Source organism: Rhipicephalus microplus, chromosome X (genome assembly GCF_043290135.1).
Source record: "Rhipicephalus microplus isolate Deutch F79 chromosome X, USDA_Rmic, whole genome shotgun sequence".
Lineage (NCBI taxonomy): Eukaryota > Metazoa > Arthropoda > Arachnida > Ixodida > Ixodidae > Rhipicephalus > Rhipicephalus microplus.
In genome coordinates, this window is record NC_134710.1 from 66,050,563 (window position 1) to 66,078,347 (window position 27,785).

Genomic DNA, 27,785 nt, shown 5'->3' on the forward strand with positions numbered 1-27,785 from the left:
CTTCATCTGAGTGTGTGCGCCATAAAGTTTCTCAGTATGATGTGTGGATTACAGTTGTTGGACGTACTGCATTTTCTAGATAGCAATGCCAAGCGTGGTGTTGTCAAAGGTGAAAGTGTTTTTGCTGCCGAGTTTTGCTTGTCGCGAAGGACAAGGTCGACGATGAAATAAATGCTTTCGCACAGTTCACGTGTGACTGACCGGACGCACATGCATGAAACCCCAGTGCGTCGGCGAAGTGTTCATACGGTGGATGGAAACAACTTTATTGTAAAATTCTTACGAAGCCTGTGATCTACGAAGGCCAGAGCTACTACATTGCCGTCTGTTTTGTCAAGTGCGAACACGTACGGCCGTTCTCATCCGTTGCTACGTGAATGCTCCCGTGCTGTCACAGGCCGCGCGTGTTATTGAGCAAGGCAGACAAGCTGTTTTGTAGTTAGATGGGCTATCGCCGTCAGCACTTGCCCTTGGGCATCGTTTATCAAGTGCTGATCGCCTTGAACATTGCGGTGACACGTCAGTATTTTTAAAGAAAGCGGCCTGCCGGTTACCTCGTCAGGTGATGGTACTCTGGGCGACATAAAAAAAGTTGCCCGAGACTACGTTGCAGTGCACCTTTCTGTCATCAAAACTTTGATAAACCGTGTAAATCAACATTCCTGGCACCTGTGCTGAAGAAACCAATGCAGCCAGCTGCATTCGAGTTTTTTGTGTCTTTTTGCGTCTCGCCGATTAAGAGCACTAATTCGCAAAACACTTTATCATAATATATATATATATATATATATATATATATATATATATATATATATATATATATATATATATATATATATATATATATATATATAGTCAATCCTGCAAGAGTCGTAGAAGATCCAATATTAAAGGGCCTGTGGACGGGACCACCACCAGCAGCAAGTCGGGTTGATGAGGAGGCGCAAATGTTAAAACAATACATGCGTGAACAAAAAAAAAAAGAGAAAGTATCGATAACTGCAATGGGACTTGAACCACCGATCTCACCAATTGTTGTGTTGCTTTAACCAACTACGCCACAGCTGCCAATCAGTTTGAGATGGCAAACAAGCCGGTTTTGTATTATTGTATCCCTAAACCTAACTAACATTTTTGTTCACTTTTTTGTTTGGACGTAATTTTAACTGCTTTTATCGTTATGTCTAGACGTACCGCTAGACACTCCTGACTATTCAAACAAAGCGCCTAACCGGAAAATGCATGACGTCACTTCTGTGCGGCGCAGCAGCCGTTTCTTTCGGGGGGGGGGGGGGGCGGGGGGGGGGGGCTCGTGTGCCGCGCGGCGCAGCAGTCTCTGCCTTTGCTCCTATAGCAAAACCGAAACCACATTTTCAACTTTGGTTTCGGTTTCGAAAAATTTCTTTCAAAAGGAACTGTTGTTTCGTCTATATTAATGCTGTTCAAAATAGTTTATGCATTTTATTGTGACTGTTATATAAGATGATGCCATTAAATACAACTATGTGTTTAAAAGTCTTCGTTAATCTCTAACAACAACCACAAGGAGACGCACGATGCTCGTCGGAATTAAGGTCCCTAGATGAAACAAAGGTAGGGACACCCTCCCTTTTCCTCCTCGCTTATTTGCCTGAAGCGCCCCAAAGAAGGGTCGAAGCGTGCATAAAAAAGCGAACGTTTGTGTTGAGTTACTACGGCGGATAGAAACAATTATACCAAATGAGAAGTAAATGAGACCTAGGATAAAAGGTTACTTAGTTGAAAATAAGCGGTACAACATAAGAAGAAGCGTGATGTGTGTTACCCAACTGGCAACGTTGTGCAAGTTCTATATTTCACACCATTAGCCATGGCGTCTCGCATTGTACGTCGTAGTTCGTCCAGTTCTCCGAATGTGTTTTGCTCGTGCATGTGATGTGGCACAGTTAACGTTCTTTTTTCTGGATCCTGTGTCCCTGACTTACCACAGGGCAGCACTTTGTTGTGACGTTGTGACGAGTGATCATAGCCGCTTGTGAGCACACAGGGAAAAACCGCGGCCAGTCTGGAACGAACGCTTGACTAGCAGCACTGCGATTACAGCTTTTTCTGAAAAAATGCGTCCACTTTCGCAATCAGGATGCCAGGTAATCGTGGTGCATGTTATATTATCTGGGTGACTATGAAAGAGACTGCGGCACCGCAATGCGGGTGCACGCAACTTAACGACAAGTTAGGGTTCTACGAGTGGGGTGTCCCGGCACTACAGCGTGCGCGTACAGAGACGTTTGTGAGTGTCGCCAACAGACACGCACGTTGTACCCTTAGTGACTCATCGCCGCATTCACTGTCCCGAAGTGATGAACTTTGCGCCGATGTCGTCGCTCCACCATCAGCGGCAAGTAGCAGAAATGTGCTGGAATACTGCACGATGGGCATTAGAAAAGCGTGATAGTGAGCGCGGCTTTTCCAGCAAACTCGCTGTAGCACTGGTCTTCCCGCATGTTAACCAAATGCTGGCGCACCACTAGCGCTTCTCTGTTGTGCACGGGATTGTGCCGTTTGTAACCGTCATTGTTAACTCGTTCGACAGAGTGGCTGGAGTGGCTACATTCCCGCACACCCGAATACTTTACAGAGTGCACCCGAGCCAGTACGGGCTGTAATTTCAGTCAGAAGCACCGACCAGCACTTCGCCCTCACCTCACCTCCAGCATGCACCCCCACCCTATGCCACCCCTTAGAAAGCGATGGAAGGATCTTGCCAAGGTTCCTTGTTTTAACTAGGGACCTTAGATCTTGCTGCCCTGCCCGCAGTGGAACAATAATATTTAGAATTCCAGTGTAATTTCTTGAGCACTTATTACCATTTAGTGAATATAATCTTAGAGACAGCCCCATAGCTAAACTTTTTTCCACAAATGTATATGCCCACTTTTTTGGTTAATACTTTAAGCAGCTGTGCAGTGTTCAGCTGTTTCCCGTGATATTCAAAGTACAATGTAGCTGTGGTAACATGTGGGGCTAATTTCAAAGCAAACCAAAAGCTTGACAAGTAGTTGAGCAACCCCCGAGGAACACTAAAGTAAAAAATGTTACTGTAACGTTAACAGACAGCTAGAGATGACAGACGAAGTGTCGAATGCTGCTATTCTGGTGGAAATTGTGAAAAAAAAAACTGCAGATGGGTACGGCTAAGGTGCCCAGATAAAACAAAGTTGCTTAAATAGGAACCTTAGGCGACACATGTAACAGGTAGGGATGATAACTGATAAACATACACAAATATAGAATGAGCGGTTATGAAATTATTAAACGTGGAAGTGCACGCTCAATTGAGGGGACGCAAGCAGCGTCAACACAAGAACGCTGGAAGGGGCGTTCGTTCTGCAAAGGACAAAAATAGTGCGCTGATGCATCAATAGATGCACTGAGCTACGTACAACGGCAATATTTCAACATCTTATGTAAATCAGGACACTGGAATGTTAAAGGAACAATGAGGCACAATGTTGACTACAAATATTTATTCTTGTTACTTCGTTACAATCTCTGGCAAGATTTTCATAGCAGGCACCTATGAATAAACTAGCATGTCCTGGGCTGTTGCAAAGGCACGCAAACCACACCAAGACATTTCATTTGTCAGTAAACAATAAAACTATGAAGAAAATTGCAGCATGTGACATTCAATGCAGAACATTGCTTGACCATTGCCTGAAGAACAGGTACCAGAGGAAGACTCACCGTTACATTTTTTTCAACATGAACATGCGTGCTTTGAAACATACAATGAATGGCCTAGCAACACACTGTACTGACAATTTGCACAGACACGAATGCCTTAATGGCATGAACAAAGGTGAACATGCAAACCGATTTCCACTGCAGCTTGTTGTCATATACATGAGGTGTAGAACAGCAAGATTCACTGAGTAACTTTCGGATCAATAATATGCGTTTTCAAATATACAGGTGATGACACAGTAGAGCATTGCACTAACCATTTCCGCAGACTTCCATACAAATGTCAGCATGGGATCATGAAAGTTAAACAATGCACACTACATCCACAGACATGTTACAATACAGTTTGTGATGTCACATGACGTACTAGTGAAAGGCGCATTCAATAATGCTTGCAAAAATGACCTGTGTGATTTGAGATGTCTAGTAAAACACTGGAGTAACAATTTCCACAAACTTATACACGAATGTCTGCATGGCAGGAACACTTCAACGGTGTATGTAAACTGTAGATAAGTTGTTGCCACGTTGTGCGTATGCCTAGAGGACAGTATGGTGAAGTGACGTTTGGAAAAAAACTGATAATTCCAAAGTGACGGGAAGTTGCATTGTAATAGTTAGCTACCGTTTCCACTAGCTATAAGTGTGCCCTGTGGCATAAACGTAGCAGTACAGTTTATATATCCACACATTACCGCAAAACCTTGGTCGTACGTTACATAACAGATAAGAGACAGGCATGTTCATCATTGCTTGGAGGAGTAACTAGACTGTTTGAACAAGTATTCAATGGACACTTTGCTCTTACGATTTGCACAAGTGATGGTAATGCCTTCATAGTGCAAATGAAATGAAACATTACCTTGTGTAAAGAGATGTTCCTAAGGTGCCTCTCGTTCATTTGTCGTGCGAGCTTATAGGAAGGTAAATTGGGCATTGTGTGTATATGTGTGTTTTGAAGAGGATGCAATGAGTGCATGAAAACATTGCACGAAAAATTTTCGCATTGTACATGACTGCATCCATGGCAGAAGATGGAAAGGTACAGGTTATTTCTATTGCGCTCATCTATGTGACTTGCTTTCATGTTACATTGTAAACTACAGAAGGATACCTTAAGAGTTGTCCCGTGCCGGAAGCATGTTCTAAAACGATGAAAAATACAGCAATCACATACCAAAACAGGTTGTGCTTTGGTCTTTATACTTGCGCTGACTTGAATGGCATGGTACACGTGGGATAGTGCTGTGAACCTAGGCAGCACAAAATTTTATAAGGAATGTAAATCTAGTCAGGATGTTGTCAACAAGTTGACAATGGCAGCATTAAGGAACTCGGACAGTATGGCTCTTGGTACTTCAGTTTCTCAAGCACGCACGACGTGCAAGATGGGAAGATTTTGACAAGGCTATTGAAGGTGCGCAGGCAGCTAGATAGAATAAAAATGCGTTCTCCAAGGAGCTCTCCTGGCACGCACGCCACATTGGCTGCAAGGGCGCTTTCTACACTGCTGTTTTTTAAGGAAGGTTGGTCACTGCAGCTCTCATTCCTACACTTTTACTTCCACATTTATTGTCGATTTGCACGCTTAGAACCAATGTCTCTTTCCTTACTTGTATGTGCATCCTTGTGGAGAAGAACACGGAAAGAATAGCCTCCAATACATTATGACAGTGTGGAAACAAGGTATTACACGATATCGCACTTTTAACAGCAATTTTGGTGGCTGATACAGGAACATAATTATGGATATGCTGCTCTTTATTTTTTTTGAAAGTGAGACTCCGCTACCTTTAGAACTTCTACAACTGCTTCAGAAGCTACACACAACGCAAACGTTTCTGTACGATTTCAGCTGCGTGAGTCGCGGAACGTCTTTGTTCCCTGTCATGGCACTTACACAAGCATCACAGTCTTTTAATAACTTCTTAGCACTGTGAACAACATACCCTGCGAAGTACAAAAATGACTCGTGCTCCAACATATTCATGTCATGAATGTCAGCAGGAATTAAATCTGTTTGTGTGGTGCTGTCTTAAGTGTCTGAGCTCAAACCAGCAAGTAAAAAGCCACCGTCCTTAGTGTAGCTGCCATCAGCACTAGCGTGTAGAAACTGTGCTAGCGTTGCGGAACGCAACGCGCACTTAAATTCATATAACCTGGGAATCGGATGCTTAGCTCTAAGAGTAGAGAAGAAATTTTCCAGCGCATCTTGACAAAATCTGCTAAGGAACAGAAAGCGGAATTTGCAAAATGATAGGAAATACTCCTGCAGCTCAAGTACAGAGAGCGTACTGAGAATAGCCCCTGTCTGCACAGGCTTCCATGGGGCATTTTTGACGGTGCCGATAGAGAGCCCTTCAAAAAGTACAACAAAATTCTTGAGAAAGTCAATACTTGCCTGCCTCTCTGTCTCAATAACTTTACTCAAGGCAAGTTTGGTTGTTCGTGATGTCATGATGCGGAACCACTTGGCCACAGTTTCAATAAACCAAGCAGTGGCAAGCGCGGACTTCAATAGCATGCCCTTCTCAACAAGGATGCACAGTGCAGCCCCAGTATCCACATCGAAAAGACTGTAAGCAGGGCCCACCTTCATTTTTTCGTAATGACCAGGGTCAACACAAGTTTGTTTTTGGTGCGGAGCCATTTTGAAGTCTCCTTTACTGTCAATTTCAATGAGTTTTTTTATTGGTTCAATGAGAACCGCATTTGTGGAGAGACCAGCTTTTACAACAATGTCATCAGGAAGATACAAAGTTTGGCCCCTGGTGAGATGATTGCGCAGATTTTTCAACAGGTCAGGGACATCTGCTATAAACCATAGCTTCCGATTCGAATCGCAGGGGTGTGTAGCACTGCAATTTGGCTGACTGTGCTTGCCGACTCTGACAAGAAATAACCTCCATAGAGCCTGATTGCCACCACCCATATCTGAAACAACAGCATCTATTTTAGGGCCAATGTCTTCACATGCTCTTATCATTTTCAAGAGTTCTTGCTTGACAGAGAGTGCATGAAAACAATTTCCAGTCAAATGGTACCCAATGATCTGCTTCCACCTGGTAGTAACACCACCCAGCATAAATACGAGGCCATGGGTAGCCAAGGTGTCTGCAGGGAGGCTGCCATCTGCCAAGGGAATCGTAGGTCTGCCCAGTACTGCGTCAGCCGAAGGATCATATATGAGGCTTGGGGTGATCTGCATCTCATCCATCATGAGGCACGCATGGCGCTCGTACTCTGTCATGCAGTTGACCTGCGCATGATTGGAAGATACGAATAACTAACATGAAAGGTTAGGCAGGAAATAAAAGAAGTGTTAGTGTTTAAGTACATTACGTCGCACAAGTAGGCTGCAATAAGATGCCATAACGTAAACAGCCCCACAGTCAAAGGTAATCATTCCGTTAACGTTAAGGTCACCTCCATAGAAGCACTGCCCAACCAAGCATCCATTTGAATGAGGTCGACCAATGTAATGAAATAACTGTTTATCATGACACAAACACATGAGCCGTCGAAAGATACCACTGAGAGCTTGCAATGCGCAAAATCGTCGTCAGGAATATGCATGTTCAGTCAATCAGTGATGATTCGTGGTTTTGGCGCAGCGCACCGATTCGGTACGCTTGTCACAACCAGAACGTGCAATGAACACTTTCGTTATTTTATATAACAACACACTTTATCTGGCCAATATCTCGCGCTACCTTACACTATAAACTATAAGCTTCCTATCACAAAACTCTCTTGCATCCTGTCATGATCAGGCAACTATGAAATGGATGTTTGATGGCTTAGATTGTATTGTAGTGTCCTGCAAGGCCTAGGTTGTTATTAGATGGGTTGCAGCTAAAATGACAACTCTATGCTATCTAACTTCCATTCAGGCAACCATGAAGTGCTAACCATTTTTCGAGAACACCGTGAATGTATTATGAGGCATGCCAGCATAAGTACAGAAAATACAAACAAAAACTTAAAATATTGGAACTTCCATAGTGCTGCAAAATGGACAAATTCGTTACGATTACCTTAACAGCGAGAGAGTCCATAATGTCCACCAGCAGCCCTGGACGAAACTTGCAGTGCTCGATGTGACGTTGAAGTGTACGCTGTGAAGGCAATGGCTGGCCGAGCTCCTTGACCATATCATAGCCCCTCGAGCCGCAGGATAGGCGAATCTTCAGTGCTTTGGTCAATGTTTCCTTGGACCACACTGTGCCTCTTGGTGAACGATGCAAGCTGGTGAACTGGTCTTCATTTATGTACGAAGACAGGTGAAGCATAAGTTTCTTGTGCTCCCGCTCTTTCACCCTCGCCTTAGCCTTCGCAATAGTCAGCTGTCGTTCCAGAGCGTTTATTCTGGCCAACAGAGCTGCATGTGAGGCTGTACCTGCAAGAAAAGGATGTATACTTAAATAAAAAACAATGACATCTCGGTTATTCTACATGAAACGTCCAAGTCATTTCAGCTACCATCTCAAATGTATTTAAAAAATAGTACAGATCTGTTGAACTGAAAACAGTCTGCTGCTAGATTCTCTTGGAGGAAATCTCTTTTTTTTATCGCGTGGGAATCCTTCCGAATTTTGGAGAGTATCGTCGGAGTGTTGTTTACGAAAATAATTTATGGCGAGAGTATTGCATCTCGTTGCAATACCAAGTTTAGTCTACATATTAAGGAAAGGCGTTTGTGTAAAGCAGGGGTCTCAAACTCATCTCAGCCAGCGAGCTGAAGACACTACATTGAGTACTGCAAGGGCAGGTGCAGTGTGAACTAGTGGGCGAGGGGATCGGTGGGTGCGTTTGAACAATATGACAGCTATAGTTGCCTTTTGAAAGAGCGGTTTCCCCATATCACATGTGTGTCTAATTTACGAAGGGTATTTAGTGTCAGGGTTCGAGAAATAACGATACCTATCTTCGTAATGACTGAAATCGACGCCAATTCTTGAATGAAGAGTTTTCGTTCCACGACCATGTTTCAACGTGTGATGGCCTAATGGACTGCGTCACGAAAAGAATGCTTGAGGCCGGCCATGTCTGTGGAGCTCATGATTACACTTATTAAGAAAATGAAAAAAAAGAAATACGGGACGAAGACAGTCCTCTGCAGGCGGCAGTCAGCATGTTTCAGACCCCTGGAGCGAGTTCGCAGCTTAACAATACATATTATTGCTGCTTTAACACGAAAGAGTTATATACTGGGGTCCACAAAGCCAAGTTCAAGCAAAAGTTCAACATCGCTGCAGCGAAATTCAAGCACCCTTAGAGCAAATGCTGTGTCTTTATACAGCAATAAATTAGCATGGCGCCGATCAGCTTAGCTGTGTATCGACATTGCGTAGATTAGTGCAAGCTTCGAGCCATTTTTTTAAAAAGCTCTTCCATTCAGTTTCACGCCGTCATGGAATTCGTGAAGCGTGTATACATCTGTAGCTTCATATGGACAGTAATAGCTAAAAACAATCACGGGAATGAATAAATTTTATTTTCGCAACAAAACGTAAACAAATTCCCTGCACATAAACTGCAGCGTTACGAGTTTCAAGTAATTGGAAGCTTCAAAATACCTGACGCTTCACCTAAGCACATGCAGTGTGAATGCGCTTCCTTAAATAGCACTGCAAGTGCATCACATGGTATCATAAATGCGAGTAAGTTGCATAACTTAGGTCTGCTTCAAAAGACAACGGTGCGTCAGCTTAGCTGTACAGTGAAATTACAATAAAGTACTAGCAGCCGATACAGTTTAAGCAGGTCTACCTTTTTGAGTATTCTTTGTTTACAACCATTATGTGTGTAGCAACGAACTCCAAGTGGCCCAGCTGTGCATGCGCACAATCACTGCAGTGTTTTTTCTTTTTCGTTGTGGAACTACGCAAACCAATTTCATGGTCATGAGGAGATACTTCCACTAGGATGATGCATTTACGAACATACAAAATAAAGTGCTAATAAAAAAACTTAAAACCATGTAGTGCGAGAACACAACTCTTTTTTTATGCAGCACATTGAGTTGGTTTCTATAGCCCCGTAGTAAAATTGTGCAATAGTGGGACTAAACTTCAAAAATTGTTTTCTCCACTAAAAGAAAAAAAATAGTTACGTGCATGATGCAATAAACATACACCTGCTTACTTGGTACACTGCACGCAGAACTCTGTTGCACAATGTCCAGAGTACCTTGGCCAACCACTTCTGCTTCAATTGAAAGGTGGGGCGTATCCTCTGGGGACATTTTTACAATATAGAAGCCACCCATCTCGGTTAATTACAAGCATTACTTCCACGTCTACACCATGAATGTCACCGCAATCGTACCTTGAGTATCACTCTCATGAGATCCGTGAAAGTAGCAATGGTCATGTCCTATTGAGCTGCTGTCAATGCTCATGCCATTTCCTGAAAATGTCGTTCATAAATGAGCAGACACCATAAAATCAAACGAGACAAGGGTAGTACAATTGATTGAAATGCCGTTTTATTCAACCATTCTAGCAGCTGCTTTCACTTAAACCGCTCCAAAGAAGTCGACGCTTTGTTAACAAACTTTGAAGTCTCCTTATACGCCAACCTAGCAAATTCACTGCACTCATTGTATTAGTGTTTCAATGTTTATTGTCACACAGTTCCTCAACCCCGGCATCTGAACACAAAACTAGCGTGTATGCCACACTGATGGGATGCCTGATGAATACGTGAGACACAACATTGCTTCGAGTCTTACGCGTATGCTTTCATGTACACGTAATCACAATCAATGGACACATTCCTTTTGACTGTGTGCACGTAACATTTGTCGCTACAAATATCGAAAAGGGCGCATCGATTGCACAAACCAGAGACCATGTTCAGCTGTGCAAATTAAGGCAGGGCAGTTGAAGTTCATGCAACAGTGCACGTAATATTGCTGCAAGATTTAAACATGCACAAAAGGAAAACAAAATGCATTGGATTTTGTTGCATGCCCTCTAACTGCTACCACGTGGATTGCATGCAACAATGCGTACATGTGTTTTATTTGTGCACCAAAATGCATTTCTAACTTGATGAAATGAAGCGCTATAAACAGACAAACAAAAAGAGAGACACAGAAGAGAAATGACTGCATTTTCAACTGTTTGCAGTAGCAAGGAGCGCACAACCCTTAAATGCTGTTTGCTGCCAAGCGGCTGTCGTTTCGAAACTCCGAATCTGTAATGCGTCATTTCAGCAATGGTGGCTTCAGCTTAAGACAATAAGTTTTCGATTAGGGGACGTCCGAAGCACTCAATTACTCGATGGCCCCAACGGGCAATGCACAAAACAACCAACATGGAGGGCCAGGTGCCCCAAGCACCGCAGTAGTCTCAGCGGCTCACAAAGCTTCGATGTGGTCGCTAACCCCTGTCGTCACTTACACATGACAACATTAACGCAACTGATCATGCGGTGTGCTTCATACGTGCGTACATCTTTAATGAGTCCCTTTGCTGCAACCCCAGAAAGTTATATTGTAAAATTATGCGTAACGCATAAAGCATGCGACTTTCCCCTCATTAATGCATGCGAGTCCGTAAGAAATACACCAGGTTATTTCGAACAAAGTGATTAGCTCTTGCAAGTGATTCCTTGTAACGTATTGATGGCATAAATAACGTTAAAACTGAATTTTCTCTCTCTCCGTACATGTTGATTTTTTTCACAGTCTATCGATTTCTTGCGAATGCAGAATGTTCTTTAATTCAAACGTGAAGACAAAACGTTCCTGTGCCGGCGTTACCACTCACAAATAAAGTGGGGGTAGGGGAGGGGGGGTTGGGATGGTATGCTGGCAGTGCAAACTAGCAATCTTGCAGCATCGCGTGAAAGCGAGATCAGCTGTGATGCATTTTTACTCCACTGCGCCTTTCAGTGTAGTCATCCCGTGCTTACCGCAGGAACGAAATATCGGTCGCGTACAGCCCGACAATCTCTTTCAGTAGCTATGTTCAAGTTGCTATGTTTGTTTGTCTACCTAAAAACTAAACGTGTAATGCTCCTACAAGATATCGAGCAGTGCGATTATTCAGATAATGCAGCACGAGTAATACAAACAGCGCAATGACATACCTGAAAGCAGAGGTCTTTTCGTGCGCATTCGCTGCCGGGAAGGCTTAAAAAGCATTGGCACAGCGTCGCGTCTGAGCTTCTTCACGCCGCGTTCAAGAGCAAGTGGCTCAAACTGGTCTGGCGTGAAATGCTCCTGAAAGTGCAGTCATTTAAGCTGTATTAAACCGTACATGCATACGCACAAATATTTGTAACGAAGGTCACGTACTAGACGCGCGTTAGACGCGCGTTGTGTAGCGTTTCAACAAAAGCCGATAAATCAACTCACCTCGCAAAGCCGCGTCGATGGCGTTGCACGGAAGTCCTCGCGTGAAATGTTTTGTAGCCACACTTCATGGCGTGCACTATTCCGGATGCCACGAGGTATGTTGTAGAGCGAGAAACCATCTTCTGTTTTGTTGCTGCAACCTACAGCACAACAACCCGGCATTGTTCAAAAATTGGCAAGTACTTAACGTACTCAAGATCCACTGCGAAGCATGCTTGGCCGAGTGACTTCGCGCCAAATGGAACGCTCCTCTTCTACAGCTGATGTCTTGGATACGATAAGGTCCCTAGTCTAGGGACCTTAGGATACGATCTCGTCTTTGGTCGCGGCAAGAATCCAACTTGAACCATATGCACATGCCCACTCGTTTAGAACCTTTTGCTTCATAATAAATATCACCACCATCCACTAATACCGTCACGTGCAGCGAATTCACCTATCACAGACCTTGGATGGCAGAGAAAAAGAGGAGTAATCGAGAGAGTGAGGAGGACGGCTCGAGAACAATGAGTGACGCTACCTCGTTTCATCTAGGGACCTTAGTCGGAATTTTTGTTATTTGCCTTGGTCAGGCTACGTCAGGCTTCGTTCTGCATTTGTTCCACGTGTGAACGCTACCGAAGTTGCTTCACCGAAGGGTAGTCGGGCCTCCCTGGCTTGTACGCTGGGAGGCAGGCCGCATCTGTTTAGCGCCGAACGGTGGCCCCCTTGCCAAGACATGGCCGTCTGCCCGAAACAAAACGTCCCCCGCAGTGCCGGGACAGACGTAGGATGATGATGGGTTGATGAGTTAAGTGTGACTCTGGGACAAAGCACTTCGGCGCCGCGTCTCCTTCCTATCTGACAATGGCACTAGGGCTGTATCCTTAGGGCACCTGGACCATATTACGACCAGCATGGGGAAGTGCATAACACAGAAGACGAGGAAGCGCAAGTTCGCTGGAAATCGCTACACGACGACGAAGCTGCCTACTGAGACAGACGCCGGTATTTCGGTGACCGCGAAGAAGCTTGGGGACGTAAACAAGGCGTACCAGGCTCCACTAGAGAATTCTGCACTTCAAGGGAACAGGATAATGGACATTGGTATTCTTTCTTCAGTGTTTTCATCGCTTGCATGTTCCGAATGCATGAACACGACACTGAAGCTCGAGAAACGCTCTCATCAAGGGATATGCTCGGCTCGTGCGGTCGTGTGTACCGACTGTGGGTTCAAGCGCCCATTTCATACGTCGAGAAAGGTGGGTCGTGCCAATGAGAACAATTTACGTCTGGTTTACGCGATGCGCCAGTTAGGAAAAGGGCACGCTGGTGCGAAAGCTTTTTTCCAATGTGATGAACATGCCTGCTCCTCCAGGTCACTCCGCCTACGACAAATTGTCATCTCGGCTTCCTGCAGCGGCAGGAGAAGTGGCGTCAAAGTCGATGACTGATGCTGCTGTGGAAGTTTGTCGTGTTGTGGGGAGTGTGCCGAGTGTGGTGTTTCAGGTGATGGCACGCGGCAGAAGCGTGGTCATTCATCTTCGAACGGTTGTGTGTCTGTGATTTCTGTTGACACGGGAAAGTTTATTGATGTTGAGGCCCTTTCTAGTTCGTGTAAGTCTTGTAAAACCAAAAGCAAGTTGAGGCAAGATAGTGCTTCGTACCAGGAATGGAAGGCAAACCACACTTACGGTCAAGCAAACCATGAAGGAATTGCTGGCAGTATGGAGCCGGTTGGTCTATACCGAATATTTGAAAGGTCGAAAGGCAAAACAGATTTGAAGTACCTGCTGTACTACGGCGATGGTGATTCCAAGAGCTATGCCGCTGTCAAAGACATGTATGGAAAGGATGCTGTGCAGAAACTGGAATGTATTGGGCATGTCCAGAAGCGTGTTGGCTGCCGCCTCAGAAAACTGAAGACAGTGCGTGGACCACGGAGATAAGGGAAAGCTCACTGATGCCCTCATTGACCGCCTGCAAAACTACTATGGCATCGCCATAAGGGCTAATGTGGGGAACCTTTCTGCAATGAAAAAGGCTACCCTTGCCAGTCTTTTTCATTGCAGCTCTACCGACAAGCATACGACACATGGCCTGTGTCCCCTTGGACCGAAAAGCTGGCGGGGATACCAAAGGGTCGAAGCACTTGGCCAAGGGAAATATGTACACAAAGGAGGACTTCCAAATGATGTGTTCAACAAAGTTAAAACTGTCTACAATGATCTGTGCTCTGATTGACTTCTAATGAAGTGCCTTCATGGAAAGACTCAAAATGCTAATGAGTGTTTCAATAGTCTAATATGGCAGCGGGCTCCCAAAGAGGCCTACGTAAGCTTGCCTATAGTAATGTTTGCCTTGCATGATGCTGTGGCAGACTTTAATAATGGCAGTGTAAGCACCCTAGATATCCTGAGGCAAGCTGGCATAGAACACGACGAAAGCTTGCATCGCCAGGGATCACCTGTACATGCATAATGATAAACGCAAGTCAGCGGATGGGACAAAGCAGGCCAAGAAGAAAAGACGAGCAGCCACCTGAACAAAAGAAGACAATAATGCTTCCGCAGAAGGGCCAAGTTATGAATCTGCTGCATTTTAGGCCTGCATACGAAGATTGTGACCCTTTTTGCAAGCTCGGAAATCTTTGTTTACGTTTTTCTGAAAATAACAATTTGCTCCAAATGTTGCGACGGTAACTATCATAACGTATTTCTGAGCGTATACTTTGAACTGAAATTTCGCGCAATGATTAACCACATATATATCTGTGCAGTGAACTAGAATAAAAAAAATCCATCGAATATTTTTCAGTTCACAGTTGAATTCTCCAACAGGTTCAGTCTAAATTGGCTCTTTTTCGCCGTTTTTTGTTCTTTTAACATCACTTTCTTGATATTCACTGCATAATATTTATTATAGTTCACTGCATAGCTCCAGCCATTAGTTACACAAATGTCAAAGCTTTACTGAATAAAGCCACCCATTGGTCACTTATCACAGCTGGCGTGGCTAGCACTTTTAATGCAATATTTGACAAAGATTGCCTCCCAATAAGTATTCAATATTTTGCACTGTAAATAGCTGGGTAAATTAATTAAGACATGCTGGTTTTGAGAAAAAAATGATTTCAACGCCTCCTGCTCTTAAAAAAATTTTTGTTTTTGAGTGGCCTACCACATGAAGGGCACACGCCTGCTACGTTCTGGTATGTAGGAACAGATTGTTATGACAGGGCGAGCAGATTATGAAGCCTTATATGCCTTATCCGATACGATAGGCGTGAACACGAACGATTGAGGAAGTCGCGTGATCACAGATTGAGAACAGAGCGTGATCACAGAATTGCCTAAATCCAGGCCATCATCATGAAGTAATCACCTAACAGATTGCTTGGCCGAATATGGGCCGAAAGTAGTTTCACACAGTGTGAGGTGAAGGAGGCCTAGGAGTGGGGAAGAAGGGACAGTTGATCGCCACGAAAAATATGGCTTTTAATTGCTGTAGGCGAATTCAATAGGGTACGTGTAATTTTTGTCCCACATTTGAGTGTTCTGATTTAGTTATAATATAGACGGTACGATAAAATCTTATGTTTATTCTTTCGTCTTTCTTAAACCCACTTTATTGAAAATGCGTAGCTTGCATTTAGTCGTGCGAGGCTGGGCCACAGCCAAGGAGGTTTAAAATAAATTCATCACCTTGGTCACAGCAGAGCTGGTGGGCACGTAGCTGGTTCTGACGTGACAAGGCTTTAACCCTCGCAGCCATTTCTTTCACTGTTTTAAACAGCCGTAGGCGCCGTCAATATATGCAGGTTGTAGCGACGTCGCAGCCCGTAGCCCAGCCGTTGCAGCCATAAGCGCGCTACCAGCCTCCAAGATCGCGTGACAACTGGCGCAGAAAGCTGCCTGGAGCACAGCGCTAGGGTGGATGGCGCGTAGGGACACCTCTGTCGTGTTTACAAGTGGCGGCCGCAATAGCGGAAGGTGCAGTGTCTGTAGGAGGGGTTCTGCTGAAATTAACAAGTGAGCCTTGCTGACGTGTAGCTATAATTTTGTGGTATTTTAACGGCAGGAATGTGGCTCATTTGCGAAATGTCATAGGAATTGTGGCAGTCTACGTCACACGTGTACATTTTAATGCAATAGCGTTAGAGAGCTCTTGTTACAGCAAATGCTCGTCATACAGTAATGTTATGCTCCTTGCATTCTGTTCACTGTAAATCGATTCCCACATTTCGTGGGATCTCCTTTTTTTAAAATAGATTAAATAGAATTGTCGTTGTGAACTGTCTTTCCAGACTTTTTTCTTTCTTATAGCAAGGCTGTTCAGCTCTAGGTTCGCCGCACAGACAAAATGCTCGTCATCATAAACCAGCATGCGCCCTTTTCGCCCCCTTCTCACTGTTCTGCTTCGCTTCCAGAACACGTGCGCCGATTTGTCCGGCGTGGCATGCAATAACTGTGATGAGCCTTAGAACGAGTACAGAGAGATAGAAAGGAAGAGTGAAAGAGAATGGAGAGCAATTCTTGGCCAAAACATATGTCTTGGCGAGACGATATTCGAAGCCACGTGCCCACGCTCCGAAGGCAAGTGTCGCAACCATGCGGGTATACCCGGGCACGTTAGCATATAGTATAATATAGAAAGGGTGGGAAAGGGAGGGTGGGGAGGGGACACGTGAAGGCTGCAACAGAGGTGAGATTGAGTACAAAGAGGGAAAGAGAAAAGTAGAGAGGACGAATAGGACGAGAGAAACAGAAATTCATAGAAACAGACACACAGCATAAGGGATGGAGACAAAGAGAGAGAGAGAGAGAGTAAATGCTTAGTATACATCAGAACACAACGAGCTCAGTGCTTGCTGCCATATTAAAAAGCACGTGGTGCCATCTGTTGCAAGCGTGGTGAAGCAACATCCACAACTGCCACGCGAGTCCGCGCTCTGCAAATCAAACGCAAAACTTCACAACCTGCCCCGCCGCGGTGGTCTAGTGGCTAAGGTACTCGGCTGCTGACCCGCAGGTCGCGGGATCAAATCCCGGCTGCGTTTCCGATGGAGGCGGAAATGTTGTAGGCCCGTGTGCTCAGATTTGGGGGCACGTTAAAGAACCCCAGGTGGTCGGAATTTCCAGAGCCCTCCACTACGGCGTCTCTCATAATCATTTGGTGGTTTCGGGACGTTAAACCTCACATATCATACCAATTGAAAGCGTATTCTGAGACGTGGCGCCGCTGTAATTGTGGGCCGATGTTCGGGCGATAACGTTCAAATAGCGTGCGACTGTAAGTAACCGCCTCGTCGCCGACATGTAGTTGAAGCATTATCGCAAGAGTATTGAGGATGAGTGTCGCTGAATTCGCCCTGGTCGCTTGCATGAATAACTCTTTCGACAGATTTTCGACATGTTTATTATATACGAGGATTTGCCGTAACGGTTCGGGGACATGTATTTTTACTCCGAGCGTTTGCATATCGCACTATAGAGGCACTTGATGAACTGGATTTGCCATTAATTCATTAGTTAACAAATTAAAAATTGGGGGACCTTTAAGCTTCGTTTCTGAGGTGGCGGTTCCACTCGCTCCTTTTCGCAAAAGTTCTAAAGATGACACCAGACGACGCCACTTATCCACGCTTGCAAAAAGCGAGAAAATTGCTCGTGCAAGTACGGTCAGCGTCGCCTCGCGCGTGTCTTGTATGTCGCGCGAGGCGACGAGAATCGGCCGATGAAAACCAAGGAGCACAAACGCAGACGGCGTCTTTCACCAACGATCCGCCAAAAGTGGCCGTTGTTTCAACGACACGACGAAAGGTGCCCCGGTGACAGCTGGCAGAATTAAACCGGCGTCGTTCACGAAATTGTAAACACACGCGCGTACGCACGCACATACACACACTCTCTCTGTCTCACTCAGGTCCACGGAATAACGATTGAACATGACTTCAACCAAACGCTTCGAAGCGTTTGAGTGCACTGGTATCGCCACTAACCTTCTTTTTGATGTAGCGACCTTGGCACTGGCTTGATGTAGCGTCGCCCGAGCGCGTCTTTTTTTTTTCTTGCCACGCGAAACTGCTCAATCTCATCCAATGCAGCTTACGATACAAAAACAGCCAGGTACATTTCAGCCCAAGATAACCTGAGGATCCGGAGGTTCAGTTCAGTTCAGTTCAGTTCAGTTTATTACCTTAAAGGCCCCCCTTTCTAGGAGGGGCATTACATAAGGGGTGGGGTTTTATTTAGGTGAACAATAAGCAGTAAGAGTTGTTTTAGCATTGAAGATGATCAATGATACGGTCTTGAAAGGCAGATGATGAGGCGATGTTGGCGATGTCCCGGGGGAGGCCATTCCAGTCCGTGGCTGCTCGAAAAAAGAACGAGGCAGAAAAAGCACTGGTGCGCGAAGATGGGCGGGAAACCTGAAATGAATGACTGGTTCGATGAGATATGCGTGCGGCGGCTACTATATAAGGTGGCTGATTGAGGGAAGAATGCAATAATTTGTGATAAAGCACGAGAGTTGCAGTGTGGCGGCGCAAAGAAAGGAGTGGCAGTCCAGATTTCGCTTTCAAAGATGAAATACTGATATCGTATGAGTAAGATGAGTGAATGAATCTGGCAGCACGGTTTTGTACCGCTTCTAATGCTTTGATTAAATACGCTTGACGTGGGCTCCATATGGCAGATGCATATTCTAATTTCGGTCTGATTAGAGATTTGTACGCAAGTAATTTTACATGTAGGGGGGCTAGGCGGAGATGGAGTGTAAGAAAACCAAGTGCTTTATTAGATGCTGAAACTACATTAGCGATGTGGGTACGCCATGATATATCATAAGACAAGGTTATTCCAAGTTATTTATAAGATGGTACTGATTCAATTGCGGTGTTAACGCTAAATTATTTACTAAGGTTATTTGCTAAATTTCACCCTCTGCAACTACAATAAAAGGGTTACCTAAATAAAGTGTGCCCCTTGTTGATGATTAGTTGAACAGATAATTTACACTAATATAAAGGAGTTGGAAGCTCATAGAGCCCATGGTTTTTCTAAAGCTTTTTATGAGAGTCACGTGGACCTCCTATTATATGGGATGACGTGGGATAATCCATAAGTTGGTTCACGCTGTTTCCCGTCTTGCTTTCACCATCTTTGTGCTACTGCCTAAAGCGTGGTAAACTGAGCTCCCACGAAGTGTTTGCTATGGGAAATTCTTCATTTTCGCCAAGAGCAGATTTCCAAATGCGACCTAATGACACGAACACACAGATTATCGAGCAGCAGCACAATCGAGTTCAGCTTCGCACTTATTGGGAGGGCGGGAGAGAGGCGGGTGATGCATATTCGAAAATCATAAGGGATTATGACGGCACCCACATAAGAGCCACACCTCTGAGCCAATGTTAGTGTGTTTTATGAATGTCTTATACGTGGTGAAGGCTAGTGAGAATTTTTTAAATGAATGCGTTCGCACTGAACACTATAGTACGATTATTTTTGCATCTGAGACATGATTTATTTTTTTTCTTTCTGCTTTGTGCATCTGAGATGAAAACGCCGCGTTATACGGCTTCTCTTGGTTCTTCTTTCTTGATGTTTTACTTGTAGCCTTTTGCGACGCTCTGCAGGCTTGTTTGTGCTCATGTCGCACGAGCGGTTACAACGATGAAAGTTAAGCGCGAGACGCGCAAAGTTACACACGTTTCTGGCCGAGCTTCTTGCGTAGATTTCACAGCGTTGCACCTGATGTATGAAACGGAGTATAGGTACATCTGTCAGCATAGGCGTGCACACGAGGGGGACGCGGCGGGCGCACCCCCCTTGACCCCTAAGTGTCGGTGCGCGAGTCCCGTACTATAGTGCCAAGAATGTGCACCCATACAATGCATTGATAGAGAGGGGGGCACTGCTTAAACCATTGACTCCCCTTGGAAGGGGAACACTCCACGCGTGTATGTCCACCAGACGACGCCAGCGATGCAAAGATTACTAATAAGACGTATACGTAGCAACTTGGGGTCAATCAAGGGTGCTTATTAGGTAAGGTATATGCTAAACATGCTGCACAATGTATGGTTATTTCCTAATTTTCCTCGTTGTATAGATTATCAAGTTCGTGTAGCGAAAACTGTGCACCAATTTAAACTTTTACATGCTATCCAAGATTTATTTCTTTTCTGCTGTACCAGTTGCCATTCACTGGAAAAAGCAAAATCCACTTCAATCGGTGATTTTCGAATGTACGATGAACACTCGAGAAAAAAAGCTGATGTATTGCAAATATGCAAGTGTAATTATTACGCGCGTAGATACATGTGTCAACAAGAACACAGTGTATAAAAAAATTACGTGTTGCAATACTTCTGTCTTTCTTCTTTCTTCAGTGCCATATGCAAGGTTTTATTGTAAACGAGTCGTCGCAGAGTATTGTGCCTGCGAAAATGACTTGACGTCTCAGAATGGGGCCGATCAGTAAATATATGGAGCGCTTTTGAGAAGAGGTTTCATACGAAATGCTTGTTTCATTTTTCATTCTCATTATTTTTTCTAGCAAGCACGAGCATGCCGGCATTTCTAAAGAAATCGGAACGCATAACGTTTCTGGGAGCGAAACAGTTACAGAATCCAGTTTTGTTTTATGCTTCCTCAATACCAGCAGGAATACACCTATTTCTTTTGGAAAGTTGTGAGTTTTCTTTATATCGACTTACAGGCACCGTCAACAAGTTCGCCATTTAGGTTACCGCCACAGTTTTTCAAAAAATAAATCGGCATATTCTACGTACCTTAAGAATCGACGTTTTGCGAAGCATGCGTAGAGAAGGGGACCATGTTGCAATTTTTATATCGCGACACGTCATGAAATGACGCTAAATATATATACAAATCTTGCATGCACAAACACAAGTTGCAGATGTTTGTATAAGCACAATTACCGTGTCACGAACATTAGGGTCTATTTGAAAAGCAGTTCTGAAACCTGGCGTAGCTTTGTGGTGAAATGCTTGACCGCCATGTATAATGTTTGGGTTCGATTCCTGTTGAGACCTTGACATTTGTGTTTTGAATTCGTCGGATCAACGTTGCCGATGTCAAGTTTTTCTTAACGCTCACGTGTTGAAAGTGCTCCTGTATGTTCTCGTCGTTGCGGGGGAGATTCCAAGTGTCGACCACCTGTGGCACATACTCGCATACCAGTGGCACATACCCGGCCGCAGGTTTGTGCCATTCTCTAGTGGATGGTATTATGAAAGTATTCATGTCTTCACTATCACGTCATATTCATGAAATTATCTCATCCTCCTATGCTATCCTATGCTAATTATGGTTCACGCGATTACGAGAGAACCCAGACGTAAGCGGCTATATATATATATATATATATATATATATATATATATATATATATATATATATATATATATATATATATATATATATATATATATATATATATATATATTTATATATATATATATATATATAGAGAGAGAGAGAGAGAGATAGATAGATAGATAGATAGATAGATAGATAGATATATATATATAGATAGATAGATAGATACGCTGATAGACGCCAAAAGTGTTTGCAGTGCGCAAAGAAATGCTTCGCATCAAAAATCTTCGTCAGTGATACAGTAAATATATCAGCACTATTTTTTTCATGTGGCCATTCTCATGGGCGTCGAAGTCAGGTTATTCTTCGTTGACCACACAGTCTTACCCTGAAATTCTCGGCAATTACAAGATTTCTTAACGACCATCAAAAATGCTGGACGTATAAGTGCGATCTGTGTCACAATATTTGTGCGAATCAGTGTGCCAGTTTCTTGAAGTGGTGAAGGGACAAGTGGTTATACCAGAGTGGACTGTGAGCATCGAACCATTGGTACGAATGCCAAAGCCTATTGACCAATAGACAGCTCACAGCTGACAGTTTTTTATTGCATTTTGTGGTACTTTTGTACTTTGTCGAGTATGTGAAATCTGAATAGTTATATGCAAGGCAAGAAAAAAAAAATCATCGTGTCCCCTTTGAAGCGGCGCTACATACATATCATTCGCACGGCATGTCAGCTTCCTTCCTTTCACAATTTCGAGCCTCACGGGCATGAAAAACCTCAAAAAAAAAAACGCGCAAAACATGAGCAGCTGAACCACGAAGAGATGCACATTACTAAAGACGCGGTGGGGACCGTTTGTTCTGCGAACGCGTGACGAATGCGCAATTTTCGGCGTACCGAAACCATTTGCCTCTTGATGACACCGCCCCCACTTGCTGACGTGGTGCGAGTGGAGAGGATTCATTACTCAGCCCTCCTCCTTTTACGGAGGCAAACTATGAAGCATGGAGATATAATTCATACCTGTTTTACCCGTTTATTTGTGTTTAATTGTGCCACGTTCGGCGAACGTTTGAACTCACATAAAACAACTTGATTTCTAGTTTAATAGATAGAGCTACCACCAAACAACGCCTGTGAAATTTATGATTTATTAAAAATATTCAGTTTGAAGCACTGAGTAATCAAGTTAGTGAGCACAAGTAGATACAAGACACAATATGCATATACTAATGTGCGATACTCGTTGGTAGTCAGCGTCTAAAAGAAGAAAACAAGCGAGTTTCTACAGAACTCGCCAGCAGAAAAAATAGCTAAATTCAATGCTGTCTTGTAGGTTCCCTGTTAAAGATAAAAAAATTTTCGCTTCTTAGAATGACAGAAAAGGGCCTGCTGCTTCATTATATACATGTTCAGAGTATCAGCTTGTATAGTTTTGTCGTTTCATCGGTAATGCGTAACTAAGTACAGCTATAAACTGCCCCAATTGACACAATAATAATTCATCAAGTTTTAGCCAGGGCACACAGCGACTTCGCATGGAAAATAAGTCTGATATGTAGTTTACTTAGCCACTAAATATTATGGTTCTGCTACATAAAGAAAAAAAGCTATTCCTACACAAACTTTCTATGTTTTGCCCATTTTCATTAAAACGTAAATAAATTACTTATTAGTTTGTGTCCAATATCTCTTCATAAAAACCTTAAATGGCGCTTTATCTAAAAGCACAGTATATTCCGCTTTGTTACGTTGAATACTTTCGCCGTACTCGCAGTACAATGGAGCCTTGTACAATGAAAATGCTTTTGCTGCTCACACTATTTTCATTGCTACTAGGTAATATTTCCAACCAGGCATTAAGATCAGATGTCATTGAAAAGATGGGATAATAAGCTTTATGAAGTAGCCCAATTCGGTGTTCTTTGTGAAACGCAGCCAGCCCAGTGCATCCGCAAACAATGCGTAAAAGGCAGAGTGGTTGCGGCGGGAGTGGGACCACCACCTTAAGAGTTGAATGCGATAGCGAAATCCGGCCCCTATTGCGCCCTTTAACAGCTGAGTCCATAACAATTAGTATGTTTTTTTACACACACACACATACACGCACACACACACGCACGCAAGTGTGACGTATCTTCAGTAATGCAATGACTGTGCAGTGTGGCCACTGCCCTCTGCTACAACGGCGCTCTGCTTTAGTCGAGACACGTTTTTCCCAATGTCTGACAGATGGCATGCACAGACACACACACATACACGCGCGTGCGTGCAAATGATATATGCAGGTTTTTGATCTAAAGCAATAGTCGCATGGCCTCCAAGATACACGCCGTGCGCCTCCCATCTGAGAGGCCGCGGCCACCTGCATCGGGCGTGCGTGGCGGTGTGCGCACCAGACCGAGGCGGTCATAAAGAAACCATAAAGAGTCTCACAGTGCCTCACAGATGGCAGAATATTATCGAGCGTTTGCTGTTTGCTTGATCAACGCCTCTGGAAAGCTATAATATGTTTTCCGCTAAATGGACATAGTGTTCCATTTTCAATGCTCTCCTAAAGTTCCCGTGTGTTTTTAGCGGCGATGGCTGCAGTTTTCTGGCCTTTTTCGACGTAGTTTCATGGCCTCCCTAATGCGCCTACAAATCACCGAACGGGCTCGTTTTCGTCGGGAGAAGTGTCGAACGAAATGCGTTAAGGAGACTCCTTCCTCTACATGTCATTTAGGTAGTGTTTTTCTTTAACAGCTACCAGAAACATGGTAGCTTTTTGGTTAGATACTTGCTTGCCACGCGAGCGGCCTGTGTTCGATCCTCAATGTGACCGAAAATGTTATTTATTTATTTATTTTTTTATGAATACTGCAACCCTAACATGGGGTTTTGGCAGGGTGGATATACATTTGATAAATTTACAAATAGGCAAACAAATAATTATGAAAAAGAACAGTGCTTTGTAATAAACCGGCATAAGAACATATAGAGAAATGAGCGCTACATTCAAGATGATCACAAGTGGAGAATAGTTACAGTGATTGAAATAAACAACAGGAGCACTAGTCATAGAAATTAGACACTCACTGCTAGAACTACGCAGCAAAAAGGTTAAAGGATGACTGGGAAACAACTTCGTTACTAAGGTTATACCATTCGGTGATTGTCCTAGGGAAGAACGAATACTTGAATGTGTTATTACGGGTGGAAAATGGGGTTATTGTAAAGACATGCCTCTGCCTTGTGGTATATCCTGTGGACAAATGAAGTACATGTGATAAGTCTAACTTAAAATAACCTTTAACTAACCGAAAGAAAAATTTCAATCTCAATACTTTATTTCTTTGTGTAGGTGTTGGGAGGTTAGCTTTTGCTAATCAACATGTTATTGAAATATGTTATTGACCAAACTGTTATAAATAAACCTAACAGCTTTCTTTTGTATTTTTTTTCATTACGCTGATACTTTTTCTGGTGTAATAGTACCAAATTATGGATGCATAATCTAAAGTAGTTTGAACAATTGCATTAAATGCAACAAGGCGAACGGCGGGAGTGGATATCCTAAGAGCTCGTCTAAGATAAAATAATTTGTAATTGCACGAGCGTATTACAGTGTTAATATGTCTCGTCCAGTTAAGGTCATTCGAAATCCAAAGACCAAGGTACTTGTAGTGTTCGACCTCCTGCAAAAAAACATTATTGGCTGAATATGCAAAATGAAGAGTGTTACGTTTGTGAGAAATTTTCATGAAAACGGTCTTTTTAAAATTAACTGACATCTGCCATTTATCGCACCTACGAATGACCTTTTGAAATGCATCGTTTAAATGAATTTGATCAGTATGGTTTTCTATTTCCGAGTAGAGGATGCAATCATCCGCATATAACTTAACTTTTACAGGTATATCATGTGATATATCATTTATAAACAATAAAAAGAGGAGGGGTCTGAGCCCAGATCTTTGGGGAACACCCGAGTCAACCTGTACTGTACGAGAACAATGGTCATTGAAAAAGACGTACTGTTTTCGATTCGAAAGATAACCGGAAATCCAATTTAGAAGCAGAGTATTCTTAAGAATTAAATCCAATTTGAAGAGTAATTTATTGTGAGAGATCGTATGGAAAGCTTTAGCAAAATCCATAAAAATTGCATTTACCTGTTTCCGGAATTTATAGATAGTGCGAAATCATGAACTGTAGTTACCAGCTGAGTACAAGTAGAAAATCCTTTCCTGAATCCGTGTTGTGAACCTAACAAAATATTGTGCTTATCTAGGAATTCTGAAATATGCTTATGTATTATGTGCTCAAGTAGTTTACAGGAAGTTGAAATTAATAAGATCGGCCGATAGTTAATAACAGAATGGGGTATTCCACTCTTATGTAGGGGCTTGACTTTAGCAGTTACCAAGTCATCCGGAACTTGACCATATTTCAGAGATTTAGAAAAAAGAATTGTTAGGTACTTTGAAACCCATTGTGCATAGCGTTTTAAGGACTCATTCGGTACTCCATCAGGACCTGAAGTTTTTTTAACATCAAGCTTCAAAAGTAAATAAAAAACTCCCTCTCCACTTATGACAATATCCGATAAGGGTGGGCCTGCCACATCAAATGTTTCCAGGACTCCATTATCCTGCGTAAAAGAGACTTAAAATGATCATTGAAAGCATTAAAAATAACAGAGGAATTACTAGTTTCCACACCATCAATTTCAAAAACATCCGTAGTCACAGGATTAAGCAAAATTAAACTCCAGAACCTCTCGGGAGACGAAGACATGAGACTCGGGAGTTGTTGGCCTTTATTTTGTTTGCTTTTTTCTTATTTTTTTTTGCCCACGGACTATTTTTCGCTCACCGCCAACGGTGCCAACGCCGACGGTGGAATTTCCGCGACATGAGCTCTCTAACGCTATTGTGTTTTTGAGAGAGATAGGTTTATTTACAGAAAGGCAGAGAGGTCGGCCAGAGTGATAGCTTGCTCTAGTCTGCTACTATACACTTGGGGAGGGGAAAGGAGAAAAGAAAGAATAACGGATGACGATGGTGAGATATAGAGGTGAGTATGTGGTATTCTTTCTAGGTGAGACAAATTCTATAGCCACGCATACAGTCCAGTTGCTTCCAAAAAGATTATAACCGCTTTTATGACCACAATTGCACTGTTGGCGTCTGGCCAAGGGTCCAACACGGTCTAATCAGGCTCACATGTTGATTTCAGCAGAACACCTCCTACAGCCACTGCATCTTCCGCTGTGGCGGCCGCCACTTTTAAATACGCCAGAGATGTCCTGACGCACCCTCTACCCTAGAGCCGTGCTCGAGGCAGCTTTCGCACTGTTGCGCCAGTTGTCACGTGATCTTAGAGGGTGCTAGCGTGCTTATGGCTGTGACGGCTGGGCTGTGGTCTGCGACGTCACTACAACCTGCGTATATCGACGGCGATTACTGCTGTTTAAAACATTGTAAGAAATGGCTGACAGGGTTAAAGTCACGTCAAAACCAGCTAGCCCCACCAGCTCTGCTGTGACCAAGGTGGCGAATTTATTTTAAACCTCCTCTGCTGTGACCCAGCCTTGCGCGACTAAATGCAAGCTGCGCATTTTTTATTAAAAGTCTATTTAAGAAATACGAAGGAATAAACATAAGATTTTGTCGTGCCGTCTATATTTAGCTATATAAAAACACCCCCTTGCAGAACAAAAACTACATGGTCCCTATTGCATTCGCCTACAGCAATTGAAAGCCATCTTTTTCATAACTATCGACTGTCCCTTCTTCCCCACTCCGAGGCTTCCTGCGCCTCACGCATTGTCAAACTGCCTCCAGTCCATATTTGACCGAGCAATCTGTCAGGTGATGACGTTATGATGATGGCCTGAATTTCGGCCATTCTTCGCCTCCGCTGTGATCACGCAACTTTCTCAATCGTTCATGTGTACGCCGACGGTCAGCTGCGTGGTGAGGCATATATGCCTTCATAATCTTCTCGCCCTGTCATAACAATCTGTTACTACGTACCAGAACATACCAGGCGTGTGCCGTTCATTGTTGCTCGGAAGCAGATGGTGAACGACCTTGGGTATCGCTCATTGTTCGTTGCCGGTACTGCTATGCGAGAGCAGCAGTTAACAGTTAAATCTGCGATATTTGACAAAGACGAATAGCATGAGAATGCATTGTAAGACGTTCCATTGAGCAATTAAAGCAAAAAGAAAACTAGTATTAAAAATAACATTTGGGCTTTTCCGTCTCAAAGCCACAATATTGTGACGAGGTACGCCATTGCAAAAAGGATCCATAAAATTTGACCATCTGCAGTTCTTCAACGTGTGCGCACTGTCATTGCACCATAGAGA

At 43.6% G+C, this 27,785-nt stretch overlaps 1 protein-coding gene and 1 long non-coding RNA gene across 2 annotated transcripts in view; one reads left to right on the plus strand and one right to left on the minus strand.

The window, feature by feature from the left end:
- Positions 1-1,527: 1,527 nt before the first annotated feature.
- LOC142775579 (uncharacterized) overlaps positions 1,528-27,785 on the plus strand; it is a 43,156-nt gene continuing 16,898 nt past the window's right edge. Inside the window, exon 1 of the long non-coding RNA XR_012886791.1 lies at positions 1,528-2,126. This is a non-coding gene — a long non-coding RNA (uncharacterized LOC142775579). The remainder of the gene's footprint in view (positions 2,127-27,785) is intronic.
- Positions 2,304-8,146, minus strand: LOC142776866 (uncharacterized). The gene is made up of 3 exons (XM_075881206.1): positions 7,764-8,146; positions 6,771-6,985; positions 2,304-2,403 (listed from the first exon to the last, which is right to left on the minus strand). Exons 1-3 carry the CDS (start codon positions 8,016-8,018, stop codon positions 2,304-2,306), a joined length of 570 nt encoding a protein of 189 aa, XP_075737321.1. The 5' UTR covers positions 8,019-8,146.